This window comes from Prionailurus bengalensis, chromosome B4, assembly GCF_016509475.1.
Source record: "Prionailurus bengalensis isolate Pbe53 chromosome B4, Fcat_Pben_1.1_paternal_pri, whole genome shotgun sequence".
Lineage (NCBI taxonomy): Eukaryota > Metazoa > Chordata > Mammalia > Carnivora > Felidae > Prionailurus > Prionailurus bengalensis.
Genome location: NC_057358.1, coordinates 61,407,309 through 61,435,260, shown reverse-complemented (window position 1 = coordinate 61,435,260; position 27,952 = coordinate 61,407,309). Strand labels below are relative to the sequence as shown.

The 27,952-nt window shown below is 33.6% G+C and overlaps 1 protein-coding gene across 21 annotated transcripts in view; it reads right to left on the bottom strand.

Moving 5' to 3' along the window:
* CCDC91 (coiled-coil domain containing 91) overlaps positions 1-27,952 on the bottom strand; it is a 353,607-nt gene that overhangs the window by 87,607 nt on the left and 238,048 nt on the right. For all 21 annotated transcript variants that reach the window (XM_043562023.1, XM_043562025.1, XM_043562041.1 and 18 more), the window contains 2 exons: positions 462-554; positions 285-353 (listed from right to left, as the gene is read on the bottom strand). In XM_043562023.1, coding sequence (XP_043417958.1) covers positions 285-353; positions 462-554 — 162 coding nt within the window. The remainder of the gene's footprint in view (positions 1-284; positions 354-461; positions 555-27,952) is intronic.

Here is a 27,952-nt window from a genome sequence, read left to right as displayed (position 1 = left end):
TGTGAGGATACCTATTATATACCAAGAGTTTACTAGTATCCCAACATATATTCTTTTTTAACAATTAATAATCTACAATATTTCCATGTCATTCTATTCCTAAATTTAACAATAATAGGAACAGCAATATCCTAACTTTAACAGGAAAAACAAGAAAGAAAAAAACTCTCATTTTTCTGTAATGAGGTTTTATGCAAAAAAGTAGATTGACTATACTATACTATGAACTCAGTTTTTAAATTCCACTTACTTACAAAGAAAACCATTATTACAGATAGAAATACCTTTGCAGCAGATAATAAAGCCTCTTTATTTCTTTGCCTTTCTTCCTCTAAACATTTTTCCAATATTATCTGTAAACGATAAGACAGTTGGGTAGACAGTGAATGTATTATTTGAGGTAATTATTTGAGGTAATAGAACACGTTCTTTCTACACTCTGAGCAAACTTAAAGTATTACCTTCTGTTCTTGAGACTGTTGAATCAAAGCTTCCTTTATCTTTTCTTTTAACAGTTCCTTCTCTGTATCTAGCATTTCAAGGAGCCTCTGATGCTATAAGGAAAGATAAATGGATTATGATTATGGTTCGGAGACCAATAATCTATCAACAAGGAGTACAGCTTGTGGAATCCATTTGTCTGGTTCTACTGAAGTAGTCACTAGAGGAAACAATGGGAAGATTGCTAAAATGAAGGCATACATGCCAAAAAAACCCCACTGAATTCACCTTTCTTCAATCGGCCAAGAGATCTTTTTGTGGCTCCAAACTCAACAAAGTACATGATATGAGATCTAACTTACGCACAACTACTCCAAATTGGAAAATAAATCAGAAAAGTATTAAATATCTTTCATCAAAATTAAATTTAGAAAAATTACTCACTAAAATTATTAGTTTGCAGCAAAAGAAGCAATCAGATAAGAACTGATATTTGATGAACAACTATCATATTATTTGTGTTTCTAGTAAAGCACTAAAAGAAATTGAAAAATTATTGTACTTCAAGATTTTGCCATAGATTCAGGAAATAAATCAATAAAAACAGTCAAAGGAATTTATGTGGTAGCTAATGTAACAATATACAGAATCCATACATTTACTTTTATTCCAATGTGCTAGTGAAAAAGCATACACAACCACCAGCCAGTTATCATGGAGTAGGCACTCAGAGTTTGAAGTTTTCTAAGAAAATTCAACCTTTGTATCCTCAATATCTTCAATATAGAGAAGCCAGATACTTGTTCTGGAACAGTACTTTTATGAGGAAACACAATCCCAAAGAAAAATACATATGCCTACTCACACAGATTTCTCATTCAGTTACTACAGGCAAATAAGAATACTTTTTCTGATTTCTCTGATTTTGAAGCCTCCTTAAAATATGAACTTACTTGAACACCCAATATTTTATAATGTCTTTCGAAGTTGTCTGATGTAAAGCATTTTTTAAGGAGGCAGTTTACTTGGAGATGAAGTCACCAAAATAGTTATGCCTGGGAAGATAATCTATTATTCTTATTTTTAATTATAATGTTACTTTTTACCTTTATTTTTCAAGAAAATAAGAAAAATCACAAGATGTGTTTTTTCATTAAAAACAAATCCAAATTGTGATATTAATCATGGCATGCCTATGAGAAATTATTGGTACCATAAGAATTTGTGAAAAGCAGCTAACAAATCAGTAGACTTATCACATGCTACGTCATAACTGAGACTTTAATTCTGTATTCTATGTAAAGTCTAGATGCACACAAAATGTCACTGAATCAGAAAAAAAAAATCTAATCCTATTTAAAATACACACACAAGAAAAAAGCTAAAAAATCTTATACCAGGTAAACAATTAGACTTAAAAATGATTATTAGTTAGACTTAAATAATTAGACTTAAAAATGATACAATTCTTATATGAGACCAAAAAATATTGAATTTAGGCTTTGGGGGTAGGGGTAAACATAACAAAATAGAACCAATAAAAACTATTAGGATTAAACTACAAAATAAACTTTTCAGAGCTAATAATAACTTTGAAAATTATTTCTTCTTAAAAAGAATTGTTATGTTAATAAGTCAGACTAATGGAAATCATTAATTAATTGTAAGTAGGCCAAGTTTCTCTAGTGGTCTAAGAACTAGTACATTAGCTAAAATGACAATGCACTTTTTAGAAAATTCATTCCTAAACTCTATTTCTTAATTCTAATAGTACACTATAATGGAAGACTATTTTTGAGCTTTCTTCTATAAGAATAAACCCTAAATTACCATTGGAAAGAAGCATCCTACATAAAATATAATTACTGAGAAAATATAACTGAGAAATTATACTTGAGAAAATATAATTAAGTTACTGACTTATAAATATAGGTAACAGTAGTTAACATTTTTGGAGCTTTTTTAAGATGTCAGGCGTTGTTAAAGGGGCTTTGTATGTGGCTGTATCACATTAAATCCATAACAAACTAAGTCAGGCAATATTCTTTCTTGTTTCAGATGAGTGATCAGAGACTTCAGAGAAGCTAAGTAAATTGCCAGGTCTCTAATGAATCACTTCAGCAATAATCTTATCTGTGTACTCATTATCAACAGTAATAATTACCTACTAGCTAAAAGTGGCCTCAGTAGTACCTAGATGTTACCTAAAACTAAAAGCTACAAGTTGTAAAAGTTATTACAAGTTATGTGTCAGATAAGGCCTCACTTGCATTTGACCAATCTATGCTTCTGATTTTGTTCTTTTCAGAATAATATTAAATAAGATAGTTTCTTGAATAAATAATAATTAATATTAGGGAGATGATTCAGAAAAATGCTAAATGACATGTTTAAACCCTAAAATTAAACACAGTTAATTTGTAAAATGAAGCTAATCGAGAACAATATAAAGATGCATCTTTGGGAACTTGTACAATTTTGGCCTTATGAAATATTCCTAGGAATGGTACTGGCTGGTTGATAACTGAGCATGGTTTATATTTTGAGGCATGCCCTCACACTGTATTCCAGAAAAACAATAGTAGGGCAAAGGATAAGGCAGATTCTCTTTGAAAACAGAATCATGGACTGGATGAGCAACTAACCAAGAAACTATTCCACTGTTGGAAGAGAGACATCAGCAGTATTTGGTATCTGCTATGGGCCAACCATTGCTGCTTATCTCATCATACTCCCTTTTTGAAAAATGGGAATTTTAGTTGCATCTTTTCTGTTCTCTTCTTTTTGAATGTACTGATTATAACTTTTTGGAGCGAGGAGGGTAGGGGCAAGGGCTCTGCTCTAGAGTTCCTTTTCTGTTTGTTTGAGTCGGTAATTTTCTCATTTAAGACATTTCTCCAATGTTTGGTAATCTTTTTCAGTTCATGCATACTAAAATTTCAGACACAAAAAAGCTGGTAAGAAATTCTGTGTATGTGGGCAAGTTTCACAGTAGGTACAAAAAAGCTGGCTTTTTCCTGGTTGTGGTGGCAATTCCCAAATGTCATGTCTATACACATTCTCTTGGGCTGCTCTTTTGGCCTCGAAAAAAAAAAAAAAAATTCCCCAATCTTCTCACTGGTGCTGTAAGGCAAATAAATATGCAGCATTCTAGGAGTGATATGAGCAAAGGGGATGGGGGTGAAAAGCTCATTGTAAAATGGATTTTGATTTAATCTCTCAGTTTTTAGTCCCTGCCTTACTCCTCTTTATGTGGTCAGAGTATCATGTACGATCACTCCTTTGTCTTGCTAGGGTGTACAGTAATTATCTGAATTAAGAATGATAGGCCGCAGGGTGACTTTCAACCATTCCTTCAGCTTTGCACCTGGTGCCCTTATTTCCTGAGGCACTCTTGGGATTTGCAGGAAAGAGCAGCCTGCCTCATATGAACTTCACCTTAATGGACTAAGCTTACAATGTTTTAGCCTCTGCTAAGTCCATGATACTGCCTACCTCTTACCTTTGCTAGTTTCTTTATTGTTTTTTATTTGTTTGTTTGGGCCCCCTTTAGTGTCATTTTAGTGATTTTTTGAGGGGAGAGACATACAGAAAGGTAGAAGAGATGAGTATATTTAATTTACCATACTTATCTAGATTTAGGACCACTTTTAAAAAAACACTTAATCACATCTTATCTTTTGACTGAACATTATGTGTCAAGCACTGTGTTAAGAACTTTAAAGTATTAGTGGGAATCCTCACAACAACCCAGAAATGTCTTACCACTTACATTTCACAGATTTTCGAACTGAGTTTCAGAGTGGTAATATAAGTTGCTTACATTCATAGGACTATTTAACAGTTAAAACTGAGACTGGGACCCATTAAGGGCTGAATACAAAATCACAGACTTTACACTAGATTCTCTAGAACCAACATACAACTAAGGGCTCTTTTTGTTCCATCTCTATGGATTGTTTCTTTGACTTTCTAGGTTTCAGTCATACATTCATACTAATCACCTAGCCTTATAATTTATAAGAAAAAAATACAGAATTATAGTTATGTTTTGGTCATGGTTCCCCCTCCCCCTACATCTGGCCCCTTAAGGGAAGGTAACAGAGATGGCAAGACCATAGAAACTAGAAGGGAAGAGGAAAACACTCATCCTTGAAGAATAATTTTTTTTTTAAGCAAGACTGTAGGATATTTAGGTACGTGAGACTCTTCCACTGGAATGCCAAGAAATATACACAATGAGCCAAAAACTTTGCTCAGGAATCAATGCCTATATCAGATAGCACATTCTTCTCTTTTTAAAAGACACATACACTTTCAGGGAAAGACTTTTCTGAAAGAATAGATTAATTTATTAGTAGCCAATTATAAAGACTGCATTATATATTTCTGTAAGACGAAAAAAAGGTAGTCTTCAGTTCCATTTATATTTTGGGGGCATCTCCCTGGGAGGCAATACATCTCATTAGAACTAACACAGACACTGCAATCTTGTTTCCATAGTGTAGTGGTTATCATGTTTGCCTCAAACATGGGCGCTGGAATCAGACAGATCTGGAGTCAGTCACCAGTTCTTCACTTAAGGAAGGTACAACTTAAAGTTTTCTAAGCTTCTGTTTTAGCTTAGCCTTTCTTACATAATAAAGGAAAATGTAAGTCAGGCTAATAATGCCAACCTCACAGTTATGAGAATTAAATGAAGTAATGTAGGTAATACATCTGGTACTCAAAAATGTTAACTAGACTTCCTGTCAAGCAGCTCATAAGATAATACAGTTCATTTATGAAAAAAAAATTTTTTGCATATGGAAGAAAATATTGGTTGCTACTTAAAAGTAAAGGCCTAAGAAGGAACATCCATACTCTTTTCCAATAATAATTTTGAAAATACCTTTCACTGAATTATAGTATTAACTTTGTAATCCATGCCAATTTCATTTCAGTGGATATTACTAAATAGTAGACCTTATAATCAGGAATAAAGGCCATTCCTGTCATAGAATACTTGAATCTGGGGAAAAGGCTATCCAAGACTACAAGCAGTAGTTTTAGACATCTATTTTGAAACTTTTCAAAATCTTTCTTTTTTCGATCTAAATTAAGATTGCAATGCATTTTTGTTCTCAACATGACTGCTGTCTTTCCTGTTTCTAGACTTGCCCTCTAGAATAAGTCCTCTCTGTAGAATCTGACCATGACCATTCAACTATACTTTGAACATAATGGATAATAGCACCAACTATGGATCACAAGACACAAAAAACAGATTCAAATACTAGTTCTCCTTGCTAGTTCTACTCTAGTCATGTGGTCTTTGACACATTTTTTAAACCTGAAATTCAGTACTGATCTTCTGAAAAATGAGGATTAGCATCCACTTTATAGGGTTGTTCTGATGATTGATCAAATATATCAAATGTTTTATATAGCATCACACCTATTGTCAGTGTTCATAATTTTTACTTATTAGAGTTATGAACGATTTTTTAATTTTATTTTATATAGAGAGAGTACAAGCAGGGAAGAGGGGTAGAAGAAGAGAGAGAACCTTAAGCAGGCTCCACACTCAGTACAATGCCTGACATGGGGTTCAATCCCATGACCCTGGGATCGTGTCCTGAGCTGAAATCAAGAGTCAGATGCTCAACTGACTGAGCCGTCCAGGCACCCCAAATTATGAACTTCTATAGATAATGTGAGCCAAATGTCTATCAAGTGATAAATGGATAAAGAAGGTGTGATTGATACACACACACACACACACACACACACGCACATGCAATGCAATATTACTTGGCAATCAAAAAGAATGAAATGCTGCCATCTGCAATAACATAGATGGAACTGGAGTGTACTATGCTAAGCGAAGAAAGTCAGAGAAAGACAAATACATGACTTCGCTCATAGATGGAATTTAAGAAACAAAACAGACGTGGGGGAAGGGATAGAAAAATAGGATAAAAACAGAGAGGGAGGCAAACCATAAGAGACTCTTAAATACAGAGAACAAACTGAGGGTTGCTGGAGGGAAATTTCCCCTCACCCCAGCCCTGGTAACCTCTAATCTACTTTCTGTCTCTATGAATTTACCTATTCTAGATATTTCATATAAGTGGAATCAAATAGTAGTCACCTTTTGGTTTGGGTAATTTCACTTAAAATAATGTTTGCAAGCCTTGTGCATGTTGTAGTATGTATCTGAACATGATTCCTGTTTATGGTTGAATAATATTCTATAGTGTGAATATACTACTTTCATTTTATTTATTCATTTGTTGATGGACACTTGGGTTGTTTTCAACTCTTGACTATTTTGAATATGCTATGAATATTCATGAGTAAAAAATGTATTTGAGTCCCTGTTTTCAATTCTTTTGAATATATACCTATGTGCAGAACTGCTTGGTCATATAGTAATTTATGTTTAATTTTTTGATGCACCACCAAACTGTTTTCTACAGTTACCCCACCAGTTTATCTTTCAACAAGCAATGTGCAAGGGTTCTAATTTCTCCTTATCCTCTACAACATGTTACTTTCTTTTTTTTTCTTATGATAGTCATCTTAGTAATTGTGAAATGGTATCTCATTGTGATGCTTTTTCCATTTCTCTAAGCATGTTGAACATCTTTACAAGTGCTACTTCTACTTTTGATACTGTACTACTCCTTTCCAACTATTACTAGCATTATCTGCACAAAAAGGAAGTGGTTATAGCTCTTTCTGCAGTCTTTATAGGACTGTAGTATAAAGTGCACTGGACTTGAGGTTTGTTCATTGTCTGAGATGCTGCCAAAAGTAGGGATGCCTTTCCTCTCTGGGCCAGAGGTTATTTCAGTTAATTACAGCAAACCAGAAATTATAATGTTAAGAAACAGCTTAGCCAAAAAGGTTTCAGCCTTCCTTTATTCTATCTAAAATAAAGGATGAAATGTATCTGGGGATTATTTGTATTACTCCTGCATTCTGCCTCAATACAGAATTCCTTAATTGTCCAAAAGTTCCAGCATCCTAGAAATGGCTCTCCAGCATCCAGCATCAGAGCCAAAATTGAGCCAATTGGCAACATCCAATCATAAGATTTGTGTCTAAATATTTAAAACTTCAGAGGAACATTCAATAGAATTTGCAAGACATGCCCTTATAGCATTTTAATAGGCATTATGAAAATTAATTGAAATCTGTATCAGGAAATCTCACCCAAGAACAGTGAAGAGCTGATGACATTTTGCTTATCTAAAATATTCTATTGATTGATTCTTAAAATTATATTGAAATTTTAGTGTTTTTTTCTTTAGGATATTGGAACAATAAATGCAAACTACACAGTTCCATTAATCTTATAGAGTAGATGCTTAATGCAAGAATCTCAAGGACAGTCCTTTGAAATTTAGCCTAAAGCATAAAGACATTCAGAAATAGATTGTTTTTTCCTCCTCTTGGAAGGAGTTCTTCCAAGAGAAAAATGTTTGATGCAGACTCAAATATAAATATGGAGGTTATGTGGTTTTTACATGGTTCCTCTAAAAAATATTTAAAACTCTCTTTTTTCTTGGAATGTGAGTCACAAGAGATACTGTAAAAAGATTTAATCACAATCATACATGGACAGTTTTTTGCATGTTAAATTATAGACTAAGCAATCATGAAAGCTCATATTCAGGTATACGGTTATCCATCACAGGTCCAAAAAACTTCACATAATTTCATGTGTGGTGTATGTATATGTAGCATATTATTACGTAATTAAAACTCAACAAGCATCATCTTATACTTTCTATAAAGTACAGACATTGAATAAGATCAAGTGGTCTAGTAGGTTTTTAAAGCACAAGCTCATATATGCCTCCATTTAACACGACTTTAAAGACACTAAATAAATTTAATAAATGTCTTAATGTAAAGTGAGTTGCAGACATTTCACCCATTCATGGGCCAACACATTAAATATTGTTTAGAGGGACGCCTGGGTAGCTGAGTTGGTTAAGCGTCTAACTCTTGATTTCAGCACAGGTCATGATCTCATGGTTCATGGGTTGGAGCCCTGTGGTGGGCTCTGCGCTGACAGGCAGAGTCTGCTTGGGATTCTTTCTCCTCCTCTCTCTGCCCCTTCCCTGCTCTCTCTCTCAAAACAAATAAATCAACATTTTAAAAACTATGTTGTTTAGAAAGAAAACCTAAAACAGATAAACTGATATTAAATCTACTCAAAGCAGTTACCACAAGCCCAATATCAATAAACTTCTTAAAATAAATAAAATAAAACTATAAGCTACACTAGACTTATTTCACTGAAATAGGCTTATTTCTAATAGGCATGAAAAATATAAGCAAATTAGTTATTCCTCTTAAATTGAGTGATACATCAGCATAAAAAAAAAGGTAAGACTAGTTTATATTTCCATAATGAGGTTTCTTTATTTGGATAGTGTATATTTTATTAAATGGAAAATTAGGATATGTCCCAATCCTAAGTTTAAATAGAATATTTCTGCTTCAACCATTTTCAAGTGAAATACCCTCTGAAAATACATCTTAACCCTATCATTCCTTCCACTTACCTAAGCACAATAAAATAAGCTTGTTTCAATATAATAGTGCCTTTCAAATTGACATCTGAAATAAGTGACCCATGTATATAAGACGATTCCCTTAGCAAAAAAGCATAACGCAACTGCTGTAGTACTTTCAGGAACCAATTTAATAGCATACTAACTGTCCTTAAGTCTGGTCTGTGCTTCCTATTCTTAAAATTTATTATCAGAAAATACTATGTACTTACCTCTCAATTTTTCATGCTTGTCGATTTTATAACTCCATTTTTGTACCCTGCACAGTAATATCCCTAAACTAGTTAGAATCAGACTTAAAAAAAAAAGTTGACAAAGGAATATTCTAATTTATTACAGAATGGGGATCTGCCAGACAAAAATCAGTTTCAGGAGCACAGCTCCTACTGTTTACATTGTGTTTCCTGTGTCGAAAATTGTTTCACCCATTTTCTTTATGTGTGTGTGTGTAAACGTACATACACACACACACAAGTAATACACACATATATATATTATACATATAAAATAGCAGAAAAAGGAAAGTACTGACATAAATGATAAAGGCATATGTTTCATAAAATAAATACAATTATGATAATATGGAAATCATTAAACTTGCTGAAATGGATGAGTTATTGCCCTTAATTGGATATTCAATGAACTAAGGACAGTCTATATAAGGTCTCTAATACTGAAATAATATAACTGAGAGATCTGTCTATAAAGGCAAGGTGTAATTACTGATGTCATAGTTTTTAGATGTCTTGGGAATGAAAACCCTTATACTGGGTAAGTTTATTAATCAGTGTTAGCATATTTTCAAAAAGACATCTTGTACAAAAGTAGGAGAATGCTTATAATGCAAAAGAATAAAAACGATATGTATGAAGATGTATATGGCAAAATTCCTTATAAAAGTGTAAAACCCAAAACATTTAAAATGTCCAAAAAAGGGGTACAGTACAAGAAATGATAGTATGTCAACTAAAAGGAGTATCGTGATCATTAAGCATAATAAAACTATGCATAAATAATAGAATTATGTTTATAAAATACAATTATTTGAAGAAAAAACATAAGATTATTTAAAGCCATCATCATTATTATAAAGATGTAATATTATATATATTTGAATAAATATTGAAAGGGACGAGAACAGTAAAAAGAACATTGCTTTACTGGGAAACTGGTAGATGAATATTATTCTTTTCTAAATTTAGTATCAGTCTAGTTAAAGACAAAGAATAACTTCTTTTTTTTTAATGTTTTTATTTATTTTTGAAGGAGAGACAGAGCATGAGCGGAGAGGAGCAGAGAGAGAGGGAGACATAGAATTTGAAGCAGGCTCCAGGCTCTAAACTGTAAGCACAAAGCCCGATGTGGGGCTCGAACTCATGAACTGTGAGATCATGACCTGAGCTGAAGTCGGACGTTTAACTGACTGAGCCACCCAGGCGCCCCAAAGAATAGAACTTCTTTAAATGGCAGCAGGAATATGATTTGATACATAGGGGGAAAATGGTGGAAAAGACTAAGATGTGCATAAAATATTTGATAATAATTAATTAATGTAACATTTGTTTGCCTACATTTTAGAAAACAAATTAAAACCCGTGAAAATGAAGAATTTTTCATAAGCAATTTACTCTTTTTTGTTAAATTTTATAAGGTAAAGAAAAACACAGGCATACGGGTAGTCTTGATTATGTAAATTTTGTGGGTAAATATTTAATGTTAACTGTCAAATCTGTCCCTATTGGCCTATAGTATAATATCAGCAATTTGAAACTCAAAACCTTCCATAATCTAACCCTAATATATTCTTTTCCAATCTAATTTATCTTCAAAGTCATTTCAACATGTTAAGAACCAACTTATTTTCTTCTACAATTAAAAAGAGTTTTATGGATCTAAGAAAATATATAAAGAGCTGTGCATTTTTAGGTAGAATCTTTATTAAGGTGATGAGTATTTTAAACTACTAGATAGGAAGAAAGTACACATGCTTCCTAGAAGTATTTTATTAACATGTTTTTTTTTAAATTTTTTTTTCAACGTTTATTTATTTATTTGGGACAGAGAGAGACAGAGCATGAACGGGGGAGGGGCAGAGAGAGAGGGAGACACAGAATCGGAAACAGGCTCCAGGGCTCCAGGCTCCGAGCCATCACCCCAGAGCCCGATGCGGGGCTCGAACTCATGGACCGCGAGATCGTGACCTGGCCGAAGTCGGACGCTTAACCGACTGCGCCACCCAGGCGCCCTTAACATGTTTTTTTTTATAGAACATCTTAGATTTTTACTATGAGATGTGTGGTTTGAGAAGTTGTGGTTTAAACCACTATTGTCTTGACAGGCTATTTACTGATTTTAGCAATTTTATTTATATTTGTTTGTTTATTTTTTAGAGAGACAGTAAGTGTGAACAGAGGAGAGGAACAGAAAGAATGGGAGGGAGGGAGGAAAGTGGGGGGAGGAGAGAGAGAGAGAGAGAGAGAGAAAGAGACAGAGACAGAGAGAGAAGCCTTCCACACTCAGTGCAAAGCCTGACACGGAGCTTGATCCCATGACTCTTGGATCATGACCTGACCTGAAATCAAGAGTCGGACACTCAACTTACTGAGCCATCCAGACACACCCTCATTTTAGCAATTTTAAAATAATTATGAATGTAATTATTAAAGCTCATTAATAACACTTATATAATGCTTACATTTACATAAAACAAGAGGTAAATAAAAAGTGAACGTTATACTTTTCTGATTACATGACACAAAATATACCATGGAAGATCCAGTACAGAAGTGTTGTATAAAAAATACAAAACAACTCTTTAAATATTACTAAGTTGATAAGTAAGAAGGCAAAACTGATAAAAAGCACAAATTCAAGGAGGTAAACAAGCTCTGGATACAGACTGTTCTTGGGAAATCTAAACAATGCTAAAATATTTGAGTTTTGTTTAAAATGAACCATGCTTAAAAACAGAAACAAAACCTAGGGGCTGAAAAGGGGAAAGTTAGGAGACTTGTTTGTATAAAGCTACAATGCCTGAAAGGCAACACACTAAGTAGGTAGGCTAGAAAAAACCCACACAGCAAAGAGAAGGTGAAAGATTTTTGTTTTCAGTTAGGGGTGCAGGGGGAAAGGGGAGGTTCCCTGATAATGCATAATCACATGCTACTCATGCTACTTCCTTTGCAGATTTGGGATAAAAATTCCTATGCACCCTGTATCTCAAAAATCCCCAATTAAAACTTTACCTTGAAGGACTATCAGAAGCAAAGCAATTCCTCCATGGAAGAACAGACCTTAAACCTAAGCATCAAAGAATTATCAAAATTAATATTCCAATAAAGATGATCTCACAAACATAAAACACAAAATACCCAAGAAAACAAGCTACCATGAATGTGAGAAGAAAGCTGTGCAGAATCAGACCTTAAAACAGCAGACACCAGAATGAGTCAATATAAATTATGCAAAAAGTACAAAAAAGTATGAGTAAGAGATAAGACACCATAAAAATGAACATGTACACGGGAAAAATAATATAAAATATGGAAACTAAATACACATAAAATGAAAATTAAAGCTCAATGTTTGGCTTAAACTTCAGTTTAGGCAGAAAAGTATGAACAGGAAGGAAGACCTGTAAAGAGATTATACAAAATGAAGAATATAAACAACAAAATTAATAATGTGCTACAGAAATATGAGAGACACTGAATAGAGATCAAGAAAGTTTAGAGGTGCCTGGTGGCTCAGTTGATTGAGCATCAGACTCTTGATTTTGGCTCAGGTCATGATCCCAGGGTTATGGGACAGAACCCATGTCAGGCTCCATACTGAGCAAGGAGACTACTTGAGATTCTCTCTCTCCCCCTTTGCCCTTCTTCTCCACTTGTGCTCTCTCTCTCTGTCTAAAATAAAGTTAAAATTAAAAAAAAAAAAACTAACACAGTAAATTAGACTTCTGTAGGGAAATAACAGAGAGAAGGAGGTAGAATCAATTTTCCATATTAAAGCCCAATATGTAACATAATTAAAAAAAAACTCATACCAAGTAATATTATGGTATAAAAGCAGAACTTAAAGCAAAAAGAGATTCTGTGTCAGCAGCCATAAAGAAAAAATTAATCACTTATTAAAAATGGTCATTAGTATTAACTCAGAATTACATATGTAAGTAAAACTATAAGAATGAAAAAGAAATGTTTATTATGATAAAAACAAAAAATAAAGACAGTTTACCAACATACCTACATAGAAGTACTATTCAGTGGTACTCACTTTAAATTTCACCTTAGTAGATGCAGAAAAATAATTTAATAAAATTCAACATCTTTTCATGATATTTATTGGGATAAACATCTATCATGACAAATATGACGAATGTTCTTATGATAAGCACATGAAAAAACTATCATGATAAGCGTAATAAACACTTCACATGATAAACACATGACATACAATTTGGGTATAGCAGAACTATACCTCAACATAATAAAGACCAATATAACAAGCCCACAACTAATATCACATCTCTAATGGTGAAAGGCTGAAAGCTTTTCCTCTAAGATCAGAAACAAGACAAGGCTCTCAGCACTTCTATTCAACATAATACTGGAAGTCCTAGCCAGTACAATTAGGCAAGAAAAATAAAAGGCATGTAAATTGGAAAGGAAGAAGAAAAATTACCACTATTTGCAGATGATATGAGCTTACATATACAAAATCCTAAAGATGCCACCAAAAAGTGTTAGAATAAATAAAATCGGTAAAGTTGCAAGATATAAAACTATATTCAAAAATAACTTGCGCTTCTATACACTAACAAGGACCTATCTGAAAGAGAAATGAGGCACCTGGGTAGTTCAGTCCATTAAGCTTCTGACTCTTGATTTTGGCTCAGGTCATGATCTCATGGTTTGTGGGATCAAGCCCTGTACTGGGCTGTGGTGCTGACAGTGAGTATGGGTCTTACTTGGAATTCTCTCTCTCTCTCTCTCCCTCTGCCTTTCCCTCACTTGTGCCCTCCTTCTCTCTTTCTCAAAATAAATGACATTTAAAAGCAATTAAAGAGAAATCAAAGAATCTCAATTGCAATAGCATCAAAAGCAATAAAATATTAAGAAATAAATTTAAACAACATAAAAGATATGTACACAACTGTAAAACACTAATGAAAGAATTTGAAGAAGACAAAAATAAACGGAGATATCCTGTGTTCACAAAGTGGAATAGTTAATATTGTCCAAATCTCCATGCTATACAAAGCCATCAATAAATTCAATGTAATCTTTATCAAAATTCCATTGTGCTTTTCACAAAAATAGCAAAACAATTCTAAAATTTGTGTGGAACCAGAAAAGACCCTGAGTAGCCAAAACAATACCTAGGGAAAAAATGCAAAACTGGAGTCATCACACTTTCTGTTTTCAAACTATATTACAAACCTATAGTAATGAAAACAGTTGATACTGGCATAATATAGAAATACCAACCAAGAGAAAAGAATCAAGAGCTCCAAAATAAACCCATTCACATATGATCAACTAATATTTGACAAAGGAGCTAAAACATGCAATGGGGAAAGGACAGTCTCCTTAATAAATGGTATCAGGAAAACTGGATATCCACATGCATAAGAATAAATTGGCCCCTTATCATACACTGTATGCAAAACATAACTAAAAGTGGATTAAAGACTAAAATGCAATACGTGAAGCCTTATAAATCCTATAACATAGGAAAAACCTCCTTGACATTAGTCTTATAGCAATGAGTTTTTGTTTTTGTTTTTGATATGGCACCAACAGCACAAATAACATAAGTGAGACAACATCAAACTAAAAGCTTAGACACAACAACAAAAAAACAGACCAAAAAATAAATAAATAAATAAAAAGGAAACCTACAGAATGGGAGAAAATGCTTGTAAATCATATATCTGATAAGGGGTTAATATACAAAATATATAAGGGACTCATACAGCTCAGTACTAATAATACATCAGTAGAAGCTTCCAAAACTGGAGAGCAAACAGGGGAAAAAAAGACTAAAAAGGAAAACCAGAAGAGAATTATCCAAGAATTATAGGATTACTACAAAGGTATACTAGACATGTAATTAGAATACCAGTGGGAGAAGAAAAGGAGAAAGAAGCACAAGAAATATTTCAAGTAACAATGACTGAGAATTTCTCCAAATTAATGTCAGATACCAAACAAAAACTCCAGGAAGATTCAGAGAACAAAAAAAGAATAAATTCCCCCCCCAAAATACACCCATGCATATCATATTCTAACTGCTGAAAATCAAAGGTAAAGAAAACTTTTTGAAAGAAGCCTGGGGGGTGGGTGAAATACCTAACCTCTAAAGGAGGGAAGATAAGAATTATACCCAACTTCTCTTTAGAAACGATGGAAATAAGAGAATAAAGTGAAATATTTAAAGTAATGACAGAAAAGCCCACAAATCTAAAATTATGTCCTGTGAGATTATTCTACAAAAGTGAGGGAGAAATACTTTCTCAAACAAACAAAAATTGAAATAATTTATTACCATTAGACCTGACTTGCAAGGAATGTTCTTAAAAAGAAAGTTCTTCAGAGAAAAGAAAAATGATATAGGTCAGAAACTCAGGTCTACATAAAGGAAGAACATCGGAGAAAGAATAACGGTAAAGTAAATTTTTCTTATTCTTGATTGCTCAACCCAGTAACAGTTTGCTCAACAGCAATAATGTATTTTATTATGTATGTTTTTATATGTGATGTGTGTGCACATATATAGTCTCTATATATTAAAACACACATATATGTGATATCTTTATCTGTATAAATGAAATGAATGACAAGAATGACACACAGAACAGACAGGAAAATATTTAGAAATACTTTCTTATTATAAGGTACTTGCACTGCATGTGAAGAGGTATAGCATTTGTTTGTAAGTGGACACGGATTAGTTGTAAATGATATTACACAGTCTAGGGCAACCAATAAAAAATAGGTAAAAGAACATGTATAATTGATATGTGAAGAAAGCAGAGAATATAAAATGCTCCATTCAAACCATAATAAAAAAGAAAAGCTGAGAAAGACAAAAATGAGAACAAAGAACAAGGGCAACAAATAGGAAACGGTAGCAATATAGTATACATTAATTCAACTATATCAATAATCAAATTAAATGTCAATGGTTTGAAATATACTAATTAACAGACAAATATTGAAAGAGTCAATCAAAATAAGAGACATGATATAAGTTGTCTTAAAGAAACCCACTTTAAAAATAAAGACACAACTCGATTAAAATAAAGGGATAGAAAAAAAATATACCTTGCTAACACTAATTCTATTAGTTACAGACAAAGCAGAATTCCTTCCCACCCCTCCTCCATAAATCAATGGAGAAAATAAACAAAAGCTGGGTCTTTGAAAAGATCTATGTAGTAGATACGTCTCTAGCCAGGTTAACAGAGAAAAGAGTCAGGACAAATTTACTAACACTGGAAATGAAAGAGGGGACATCAATACAGATCAATCAATATAGATCCCATAAGCATTAAAATAATAATAAAGGAATACCATGTACTATACCTACAAATTTGATAACCTAGATGAAATGGACCAATTCCTTGAAAGTTACAATATGACAAATTTCAAGAAAAAACAGACACTCTGAATAGAATCTTTCCAAAATAGAAAGCAACAAGACCTGGTTTGTTCAATAGTAAATTCTACCTAACATTTAAGAAGTAAATTATGCCTACCTACAATCTCTTCCAGAAGCAAGAGGAGAGAATACTTTCCAACTTATTCTATAAGGTTAGCATTACCTTAACCAAAACCATACAAAAAGAAATACAAAAAATGCCCAACAGAATACACTACCAAATTAAATTTAAAAAATGTGTAAAATTACACAAGCAAGTGGGATTTATGTCAAGTATGTAAAGCTGGTTCAACATCCAAAATCAATGTAATCCATCACATCAACATAATAAAGAAAAATTATATAGTCATATCCAACACATGCAGATTTGACAAAATTCAATAGCCATCATTAAAAATTCTCTGCAACTAGGAATGAAAGGAATGTGCTGAATATGATAAAGAACACCTACAAAAAAACTATAGTTATCATTGTAACTTTTTAAAATAAGTTTTCCAGGTAAGATCAGGAAAAAGGCAAGGATGTTGTATCTCACCATTGCTTTTCAACATCATACTGGAAGTCCTAGCTAATGCAATAGGCTAAGAAAAGGAAATAAAGGTATACAGATTGGAAGAGGACATTAAGCTGTCTTTGTTCACATATGACATGGTCATCTATGTAGAACATACAAAAGAACTGACAAAAAAATTCCTGAAACCAATAAGCTATTACAATAAGGTTGCAGGATAAAAGGTTAAGATACAAAATCAATTCCTTTCCTATATAGCAGCAGCAAGTGGAATTTAAAATTAAAATCACATTATAATTTACATTAGCATCCCTCAAACTGAAATACTTAGGCATAAAACTAACAACAGAAGTACAGAAGCTATACGAGGAAAACTCCTTTTCACACTGGCTTTTTTCCACTTAGTAATATGTATTTAAGGGCCTCCATATAATATGTATTTAAGATTTCTCCATGTCTTTTCATGCTTGATAGATTATTTCCTTTTAGTATTGAATAATATTCCATTGTCTGGATATAAAAGAGTTAATTTATCCACTTACTGAAGGTCATCTTGGTTGCTTCCAAGGTTTGGCAATTATGAATAAAGCTGCTATAAACATCTGTGCATTTGTATGCAGGGTTCTGTGTGGACATAAGCTTTCAACTCCTTTGGATAAACACCAAGGAGTATGATTGCTGGATCATATGGTAAAAATATGTTTAGTTTTATAAAATACTGTGAAGCTGTCTTCCAAAGTAGCTGTACCACTCTGTATTCCTACCAGCAATGAATGAGGGTTCCCTTTGTTCCACATCCTTACGGTGTTTAGTATTGTCAGTGTTCTGGATTTTGTTCATTCGAATAGGTGTGCATTGATATTCCATTGTTGTTTTACTTTGCATTTCCCTAATAACACATGATATGGAGCATCTTTTCATATGTGCTTATTTGCCATCTCTATATCTTTTTTGATGAGGTATCTATTTAGATCTCTTGCCCATTTTTTAACTAGGTTGTTTTCTTATTGTTGTGGTTTAAAACTTCTTTGTATGTTTTGGATAATAGTCTTTCCTTTATCAGATGTGTCTTTGGCAAAAATTGTTTCTCACTCGGTGGCTTCTCTTCTCATTCTCTAACACTGTCTTTCATGCAATAGTTTTTTTTTTTCATTTTAATGAAATCCAGTTTAATAATTCTTTCTTTCATGGAATTTCCCTTTGGTGCTATATCTAAAAAGTCAGAGCCATAACCCAAGATTATCCAGGTTTTCTCCTGTTATCTTCTAGAAGTTTTAGAGTTTTGCATTTAAGTCTATGATTGACTTTGAGTTAGTGTTTGTGAAGGGTATAAAGTCTGTGTCTAGATTCATTCTTTTGCATGTGGATGTTCACTTGTTCCAGGACCATTTGTTAAAAAGATTTTGCTCTCTTTTATTGCCCTTTCTGCTTTGTCAAAGATCAACTGACTATGTGTATGTGGGTCTCTATCTGGGCTCCCTTTTCTGTTCCATTGTCCTATTTGTGTATTCTTTTTTTTTTTTAATTTTTTTTTTCAACGTTTATTTATTTTTGGGACAGAGAGAAACAGAGCTTGAACGGGGGAGGGGCACAGAGAGAGGGAGACACAGAATCGGAAACAGGCTCCAGGCTCTGAGCCATCAGCCCAGAGCCCGACGCGGGGCTCGAACTCACGGACCGCGAGATCGTGACCTGGCTGAAGTCGGACGCTTAACCGACTGCGCCACCCAGGCGCCCCCCTATTTGTGTATTCTTTCACTAATACCACACAGTCTTGATTTTCATAGCTTTACTTTAAGTCTTGAATTCAGATAGTCTTCTAATTGTGTTCTTCTGCTTCAATATTGTTGACTACTCTGGATCTTTTTCTCTCATAAAAATTTTATAATCATTTAGTCAATATCCACAAAATAACTTGCTAGGATTTCAATTGGGATTGGATTGAATCTATAAACCAATTTGGGAAGAAATGACACCTTGACAATATTGACTCTTTCTAGCTATGAATATAGAATATCTCTATATCTTTTTAGTTCTTTGATTTTGCTCATCAGAGTTTGATAGTTTTCCTCATATAGATCATGGACATATTTTGTTGGATTTATACCTAAGTATTTCAATTTTTTGCTTGCTAATTAAATAGTACTGCATGAAAAAATTTTTAAATGTTTATTTAGTTTTGAGAGAGACACAGAGAGAGAGAGAGAGAGAGAGAGAGAGAGAGAGAGAGAAACATGAGCATGAGCATGAGCAGAGGAGGGGTAGAGAGAGAGGGAGACACAGAATCTGAAGAAGGTTCCAGTCTCTGAGCAGTCAGCTCAGAGCCCGATGCAGGGTTCAAACTCACAAACTGTGAGATCACTACCTGAGCTGAAGTTGACACTTAACCAACTGAACCACCCAGACGCCCTAATAGTATTGTAGTTTTAATTTCAAATTCCACTTGTTTATTCCTGGTATATGTGAAAGTGATTGACTTCCGTATATTGCAACCTTACTATAATCACTTATTAGTCCCCAGAATTTGTTTTGTCAGTTCTTTCAATTCTACATAGATGATCATATAATCTGCAAACAAAGGGAGTTTTGTTTCTTCTTTCCCACAATAGGTATATTTTTCCTTTATCATCTTACTGCTTGAGCTAGAACTTCCACTACAATATTGAAAAGAAATGGTTACGAAGGAGCATGCTTGTCTTGTACCTGATCTGATCAGGATAGCTTTGAGTGTGTCACCACCATTAAATATGATGTTAGTAGATTTGTCTGTAGATATTCTCTATCTTTCCCTTATTTTAGCCAATAGAATATGACAGAAAGTAAGGGGATTTTTAAAGATACAAATAAGCTTTCTAATCAAAAGAAGATTATCCTGGGTGCATATGATCTAACCAGGTGAGCTCTTTAAAAGAGGCATTTTATAAAAGAAGAGACTTGAAGCAGCAGAAATGCCTGCCACTGGCCTTGAAAAAGCAAGGGCCACTTTTTAAACCACATATGTAGAAGACAGCTTCTAGAAGCTGGGGGCCTCAGTTCTACAAATAGAAGGAATTGAACTGTGCCAGTAACTTGAACAAGCTTAGAAGAAGGCCCCAAACTTCAAATGAGGATGTAACACTGGCCAATACCTTCAATAAAGCCTTGCAACATCTAAAAAGAAGACCCAACAAAGTTGCCCAGATTCCTGACCCATGCAAACTGCGAGATAATAAATGTGTGTCTGAAGCCATTATTTGAAGTACAAAACTCTGACAAAAGATATCAAAGAACAATTAAGTAAATGGAAATATATTCCAGAAGACTCTATTATCAAGGTATCAGTTGTTCCCAACTTGACTTATAGATTCAACATAATGGCAATCAAAATACCAGCAAGCTATTTTGTGGATATTGACAAACTGACTCAAAAAATTATGTGGGAAGACAACTCACAATGGCCAACACAATATTGAAGGAGAAGAGCGAAGTTGGAGGACCGACATTACCTGACTTCAAGACTTACTATAAAACTACAGTAATAATGACAATGTGGTACTGGAAAAAGAACAGACAAACAGATCAACAGAATAGAATGGAGAGTCCAGAAATAGACCTCTATAACCATAGTCAACTAATCTTGAGAGAAAGGAGCAAAGGCAATACAATGGAACAAAGATACTCTTTTCAACAAATGGTGCTAACACAAGTGGACATTCACGTGCAAAAATATAAATCTAGACAAAGAACCTACCTACTTCACAAAAATTAACTCAAAATGAATCATAGACCCAAATGTAAAATACAAAATTTATGAAAGTCCTAGAAGATGACATAAGAAAAAAACCTAGAAAACCTTGAGTATGACCATGACTTTTTAGATACCATACAACAAGCACAATCCATGAAAGAAATAATGTATAAGCTGGACTTCATAAAAACTGAAAGCATCTACTCTGACAAAGAAAATATCTAGAAAATGAAAGGACAAGCTGTATACTGAAAGAAAATATTTGCAAAGGACACATCTTATAGGACTGTTAATCAAAATATACAAAAAACTCTCAAAACTCAAAACTGACAACATGAACAAGGCAATTGTAAAATAGGCAAAACCCAAAAATAGATATCTGACCAAAGACACAGATGGCAAATAAGCATATGAAAAGGTTCTCAATATCATATGTCATTTCAGTATTACGAATTAAAACAAGATATCATTACACACCTATTAGATCGGTCAAAATCCCAAATATTGACAAGATGAAATGTTGGTGAGGCTGCAGAATTCTCATTCACTGCTGGTGGGAACATAAAATGGTACAGCCAATTTGTAAGATACTTTGGCAGCTTTTTATAAAACTAAATATACTCTTACCATTCAATCCAGCAATCTCATCCTTTGGTATTTACCCAAATGAGTTGAAAACTTATGCCCACACAAAAACCTGTACACGTATTTATAGCAGCTTTCTCCATAATTGCCAAAACTTGGAAACAAACAAGATATCCTTCAGCAGCTGAATGTATAAATACACTGTGGTACAGTCAGACTCTAGAGTATTATTCACTGCAAAAGGAGATGCATTATCAAGCCATGAAACGACATGGGGGACATTTAAATGTCTATAACTAAGTGGAAGAAGTCCATTTGAAAAAGCTACGTACTGTAATATTCCAACTATATGACATTCTGGAAAAGGCAAAACTGGGGAGGCAATAAAAAAAATTACTGGTTACTAGGATAGGGTGGAAGGGAAGATGAACAAGTGAAACACACAGGAATTTTAGCTCAGTGAAACTATTCTGAATGATACTACAGTGGTGGAAAAGTGTCATTATATATTTGTTTAAACCCACAGAATGTAATACACCAAAAATGAACACTAATGTAAACTATAGACTTCTGATGACAATGAGGTTATCAATATAGATACCACTGTGGTGTGAGATATTTACAGTAGCAAATGTACCACTGTGTTGTGGGATATTAATGGTAGGGAAGGTTGCACATGTGTAGGGCAGGACATATATAAGAACGCTCTATACACATGAGGGGTGCCTAAAGAGCTTTAGGCAAATTCTAATCAAAACAAGACTTAATCATATTAATATCAACAAAAGATTTTAGGCAAAAGGCATTTCCCCAAATAAAGACATCACTACAAATGACACCAGGATTATAGAAAAAAATTAAATTTATATGCACACAATAACATAGCCTCATAATATACAAAGCAAAAACAGAACCACAAAGAAAAACTGGTAGTTCTATTATTATAGTAGGAGATTTTAATGTATTTCTTTCAATAATCAGTAGGTCAAGCAGTGGAAAATGGGCAGGGTGACATAAAATTTGAATACAACTAACAGGTTTGATTAATGGATATATATGTAACACTATACCAATAGTGGAAAATACATATTCTTTTGAAGCATACATAAAACATTTATAGAAATTTGACAAACAGTGGGGAATTATTGCATTTCAAAAATTCACTGACATTTAAACATCACTCTTTGACCATGATGTAATCATTAAGAATCAATAATTAAGAGATTAAAAAACATCATACTTGGATTTTTTTTTTTGTAATTTAAAATACAATTTTATGCTGAATTAGACACACCTATCTGTCACAGTTAACTGTAGGGCTGAGAAGCTACAGGACACACCAGGCATGCACAGAGCATTTCTCTTTCACAGAGAAGAGGGATATAAAATCATTTCTACCTTAACACTTAAATATGTACTTCATTACAGTAGAACCCATTGATAGAGTATCCACTCTTTAATGAAATTCATTATCCTTTAAATAGTGAATTCTAATAATATTTTCAAATAGAGAAATTTAATGGAATCTATAAACATCATTTTAGGTTTCTTCTCAAATATACAGTTTCTTTACAGCATATTCAATGGAATGTCTATTTTTTAATAAAGTTTTATGTAAATATAATGCTAGAAATCAATTTCCATTCCATACTGTGAGTTTCTTTAAAGTAGTGACTATAGGGGCGCCTGGGTGGTGCAGTCGGTTAAGCGTCCGACTTCAGCCAGGTCACAATCTCGCGGTCCGTGAGTTCGAGCCCCGCGTCGGGCTCTGGGCTGATGGCTCAGAGCCTGGAGCCTGTTTCCGATTCTGTATCTCCCTCTCTCTCTGCCCCTCCCCCATTCATGCTCTGTCTCTCTCTGTCCCAAAAATAAATAAATGCTGAAAAAAAAAATAAATAAAAAATAAAGTAGTGACTATAGGTGCTTTTTGAAAACTACACAAGGATGTGCTCAGAATGACTGATAAAACAAAATAAAATTCTACATATTTAGAATACTATTTTCATTAAGTGTTTTGTATGTTAACACACTAAGTTTAGCTACTTCTTCCCATTGTTCTGTTTCCACCATGTCCTTTTATTATTATTTTTAATGTTTACTTTTGAAGGAGAGAGAGACAGAGTGTGAGCAGAGGAGGGGCAGAGAGAGGAGACACAGAATCTAAAGCGGGCTCCAGGCTCTGAGCTGTCAGCACAGAGCCTGATGTGGGGCTCGAACTCATGAGCTATGAGCTCACGACCTCAGGTGAAGTAGGATGCTTAACCAACGGAGCCACCCAGTCACCCCTTATCATCTCCTTTTAAAATCTTCAGTCTTTTCTTTGGTTATGACTTGGCCTTTATCACAAAAAAGGCAGTGTATTTAATATTATGTTTTTAAATTTCATCATTTCCCCTTACTAATGGAAATAGGTATTATAATTTAATTAAAAATAATACATAACTATAAATTTTTAAAAGATTAACTTTTATAATAGTGCTTCCCAAATTAATTTACCAAGACACCTAACTAAATAAATAACCCAAATGTGGAAGGCTAGAAAAAAAATTCTTGGTAAATTATACCACACAGGGTAAAATTTTTCAGTATCAGAAAAGTAAGACTGAAAAATTTTTTCTCTCAAAAATTCTACTCCATATCCCTTAGAAATACATATACACATAGATTATAAAGTGGAATGAGGGAACTTTGGAGGGTCATGAGAATGTTTTTTAATATTGATTTAGGTAGTAGCTGTAAAACTTCTGAAGTCTGTCAAAATTCAAAAACGATTCACCTACAATGGGTTGATTTTACTGTATATGAATTATACTTCAGTAAACTTGAAGAAAAAAATACACACAGATTTTATGTTAATTTTGAACTCATACTATTTCTGTCTACTTATAACATCCTTACTTTCTCTTCCAGTAAAAAGGCTACTCTTTCAAATCCCATTACAATGTTACCCCTTTTTAATTCTTCTCTGAAAACTCCAGAAGAAGTGCCTACTCTCCTATCTGTAACCTTAGAGCATTTTGTTTCTACCACTAGTGTATGGTATTAATTATTATATTGTATTATAATTCATTTTTCATGTCTCACATTATAAGACTGTTTCCTGAAGGCAGAGAATGTTCTTATATTTTTTAAAAAAGCTTTCTAGTACAGTGCTTAGTACATTGAAATCTCTTAATTTAAATTTATGGTATCACTATAGATACTAGTGTTCAAGAGAAGTTCTAGCAGTTATTAAAATGATTGCCCAAAGGTAACTTAAAGAAAAAAGAGTAGTGGATTAATATCTGACTCTGATAACAACAGGCAACTGTCTTTTTCTGAACGATGATGAAAGAAAAAAAAGTGGTGGTCACCTAAAAACTGTACACAAATATTATTGGGAAACTAATTAAATAACTCTCCTAAGTGCAACCTGACCAATGCTTTAACAAGGTTACAGTTTGAACCACACCAATCATCTGGTTTGCAAGATTTCCTGCTGGACATCAACACCAACCACTCGTTAGACCCAAAACCACCTTGGGAAATAGCTGTGGGTAAGATTTACACAGACCAGTAATGGACTAAATTACTGGTTCAGTTGAAAAATAGGTCAGAAGCATATATATGACAGAAATTGAAAAGTCAATAAGAAGAATTATATATCAGACACCAACCCCACTCCTCAAAATTTAGCTGAGAGTTTTAAGACTCTGAAGTTGTAAGGACACTGAAGAAATATCTGGCAATTTCCTCACACAAGCCTTATAATTATCCTGAAATAAAAACTGGAGAGTAACATCTTGGGAAAGATTATCATACCTTGAATGTTCTTTAGATAGGTAATCATATAAAACACTTTTACATATTTTCTTAAAAGATTATACACCCATCCAGAGAAACAATGTAGAAAATAAAGACAGTGCTTCTTTCTCTTCCTTGTGCAAGATAAACATATTTCCTAGGTAACGGGAGTTTCTTCAAGCAGAACATTTTATTTTCTAGAGCCACAAAAAGCACAGATTTTAAAACAGAACATACTCCATTCTTTCTCTCTCAAATAAACTATATTTCTATGAAGTACATGAGGGCACACAGTAAACACTGTGAATGGGCATGAATAAGCACATCATATAACAAAAAAAAACAGTCTTCTGTAGCAACATCAATAGAAGAATGCTGGACAAATAAACAATAGTGTTCCAAAGGGTTCAGTCCTGGTTCTGATTACTTTACTAGTAGGGACATAGTTTTCAAGTTCTGTCCAAAAGAGTACTAGACATCCCCATACCCACATCAGCTAGTCATTATGCCTTATTGGTCTTATTTGTTAGCAAAGTCTTCAATAGAAACTTTTAATCTAAGAAAAGTTTTGATGGTTAAAACAAGTTTGGTAAAGTAAATAATAAAAACATACATTCACATTTTTGGTTTCAGCATGACATGAAAGAGCATGGAAGTCATCATTCTAATTCTTAAAAGTAGAAAAACACTGAACAAATAAAAGATATATGCCTTAGATCTACCAGAGAATGGACACAAGGCAAACTGCTAACCCCAAATCTAAAGTGACAGGCAAATCTATCTAGTCACAGCCAAGATATTCTTACCTACAGCAGAAGCTGCTGGAGACACACACTGGTAGGAAGATTTAAATGCTAAATTTAAAAAACTGTTGGAGGCTGAATGAAGAAGAGTATGGGAGTGAAACTCTTGGGAAATGATGTCTTAGGGGGTTCCCCACATTTTTGTGGGGTTTTCTCCAAGAAAGCCACCAGGATCTCAGTGTGAAGCACTGAGGAAGTTTCCCTTATGGCTCTGGCAAGGGGAGTAAAAAATAATAGCCATTGTGAAATATACCCTGAGCATTCTTCGTAACAAAAGCCTTTCTTTAGGTAAAAAGACTTTATCAAAATCTTATAAAATTGAAGAAAGAGGAAGGACATTACCAAGGTTCCAGGCCCCTCTAGTCTTCTTGGCTCACATAAAGGGAGAAAAGCCAACAAACACTTAGAAGGTCACAGATCCTCTAAAAGACTGAGATGTAATCATAAGATTATAGAAGGCTTTCCCTCCCCAATACCTCGTCACCAAACCAACTGGACTCTAGTACATGACATTAGATAACAGCTGAAAGAGCTGTGAGATGCAGACTCCACCCAAGAAGGAGTTCTTAGGGGAGCCAAAGGCAACAGGGGAGACAAAACAAGGACCTTTAAGGAATCTGAACAGTCTGGAAACTTACAGAAACAGAAAACAATTAAACACAGCTACTCACTCCTAGAGAAATTAACAAAACTTCCCACTGAAAGTTTATTTATCTCAATTCCTATTACATAATACACCATGTTAATCCTTTAACAAAAAAATTATAAGGCATGCTAAAAGGCCAAAAAGTCTAAAGGAACAAAACAGCACTGGAACCTGTTTCAGATATGACAGAAACTTTGGAATTATCAGGCTGAAAATTTAAAATTAAAAATAATTAATATGTTGGAGAATCTAATTTAAAAAGTAGTTACAATGCAAGAACAGGTGGATAATGTGCAGATGGGAACTCTAAGAAGGAAACAAAAGGAAATGTTAGAAACAAAAGACAGAAAAGAAGAATTCCTTTGATGGGTTAATCATGAGATTTGACTTAACCAAGGAAAGAATCATGATCATGAAGACAGGCCAATACAAACTTCCTAGACTGAAGTGCAAAGGGAAAAAGGAAACTAAAGGAAAAAAAAAATGGAAAGTAAAACAAAAACACAGAATAGAAGAGCCAAGAACTGTGAGACAATTTTAAAAGGCATAACATATGTGTAATTGAAATACCAAAAGGAAAAGACAGACAGAATGAAGAAGAAATATTTGAGGTAATAATGGCCAATTTTCTAAATGTAATGACACACATAAAATCAGAGATCCAGGAAGCAGAAAGAACACCAAGGACTATAAATACAAAAAAAAAAAAATCCATGCTATGTGTATCATATTCAAATGCCAAAAAAAGAAAAACAAATTCAAAGAAAATAGGACATTTTGAGGAAAGCCAGAGTGGGAAGAAAACACTTTATTTATAAGAAGAAAAGGATAAGAATTACAATAGACTTTTCTCTTTAGAAACTATGCAAGCAAAAAAAAAAGTGTAGTAAAATGTTTAAAGTATTGAAAGAAAAAAAAATCAAGACGAGATTTGCCATACCAAACTGTAATAAAACATAGTCTAAAAATACTATGACATTTATGCAAGAATAAAAGGAAAGAGTAATCCAGGTATACAGACCCAGGTATATGGGACAGAACCAGGTATATGAGAACTTAATATATGGTAATCAAGCCCCACAAAACAATGTGTAATGGGAACATTATTAATGGTTCTTAAACTTTTGCATGTATGAGAATCACCTGGAGGACTTGTTCGAGATTGATGGACCTAAGAATGGAGGTTCTGAGTCAGTAGTTTGAGGTAGTATTAGAAAACCT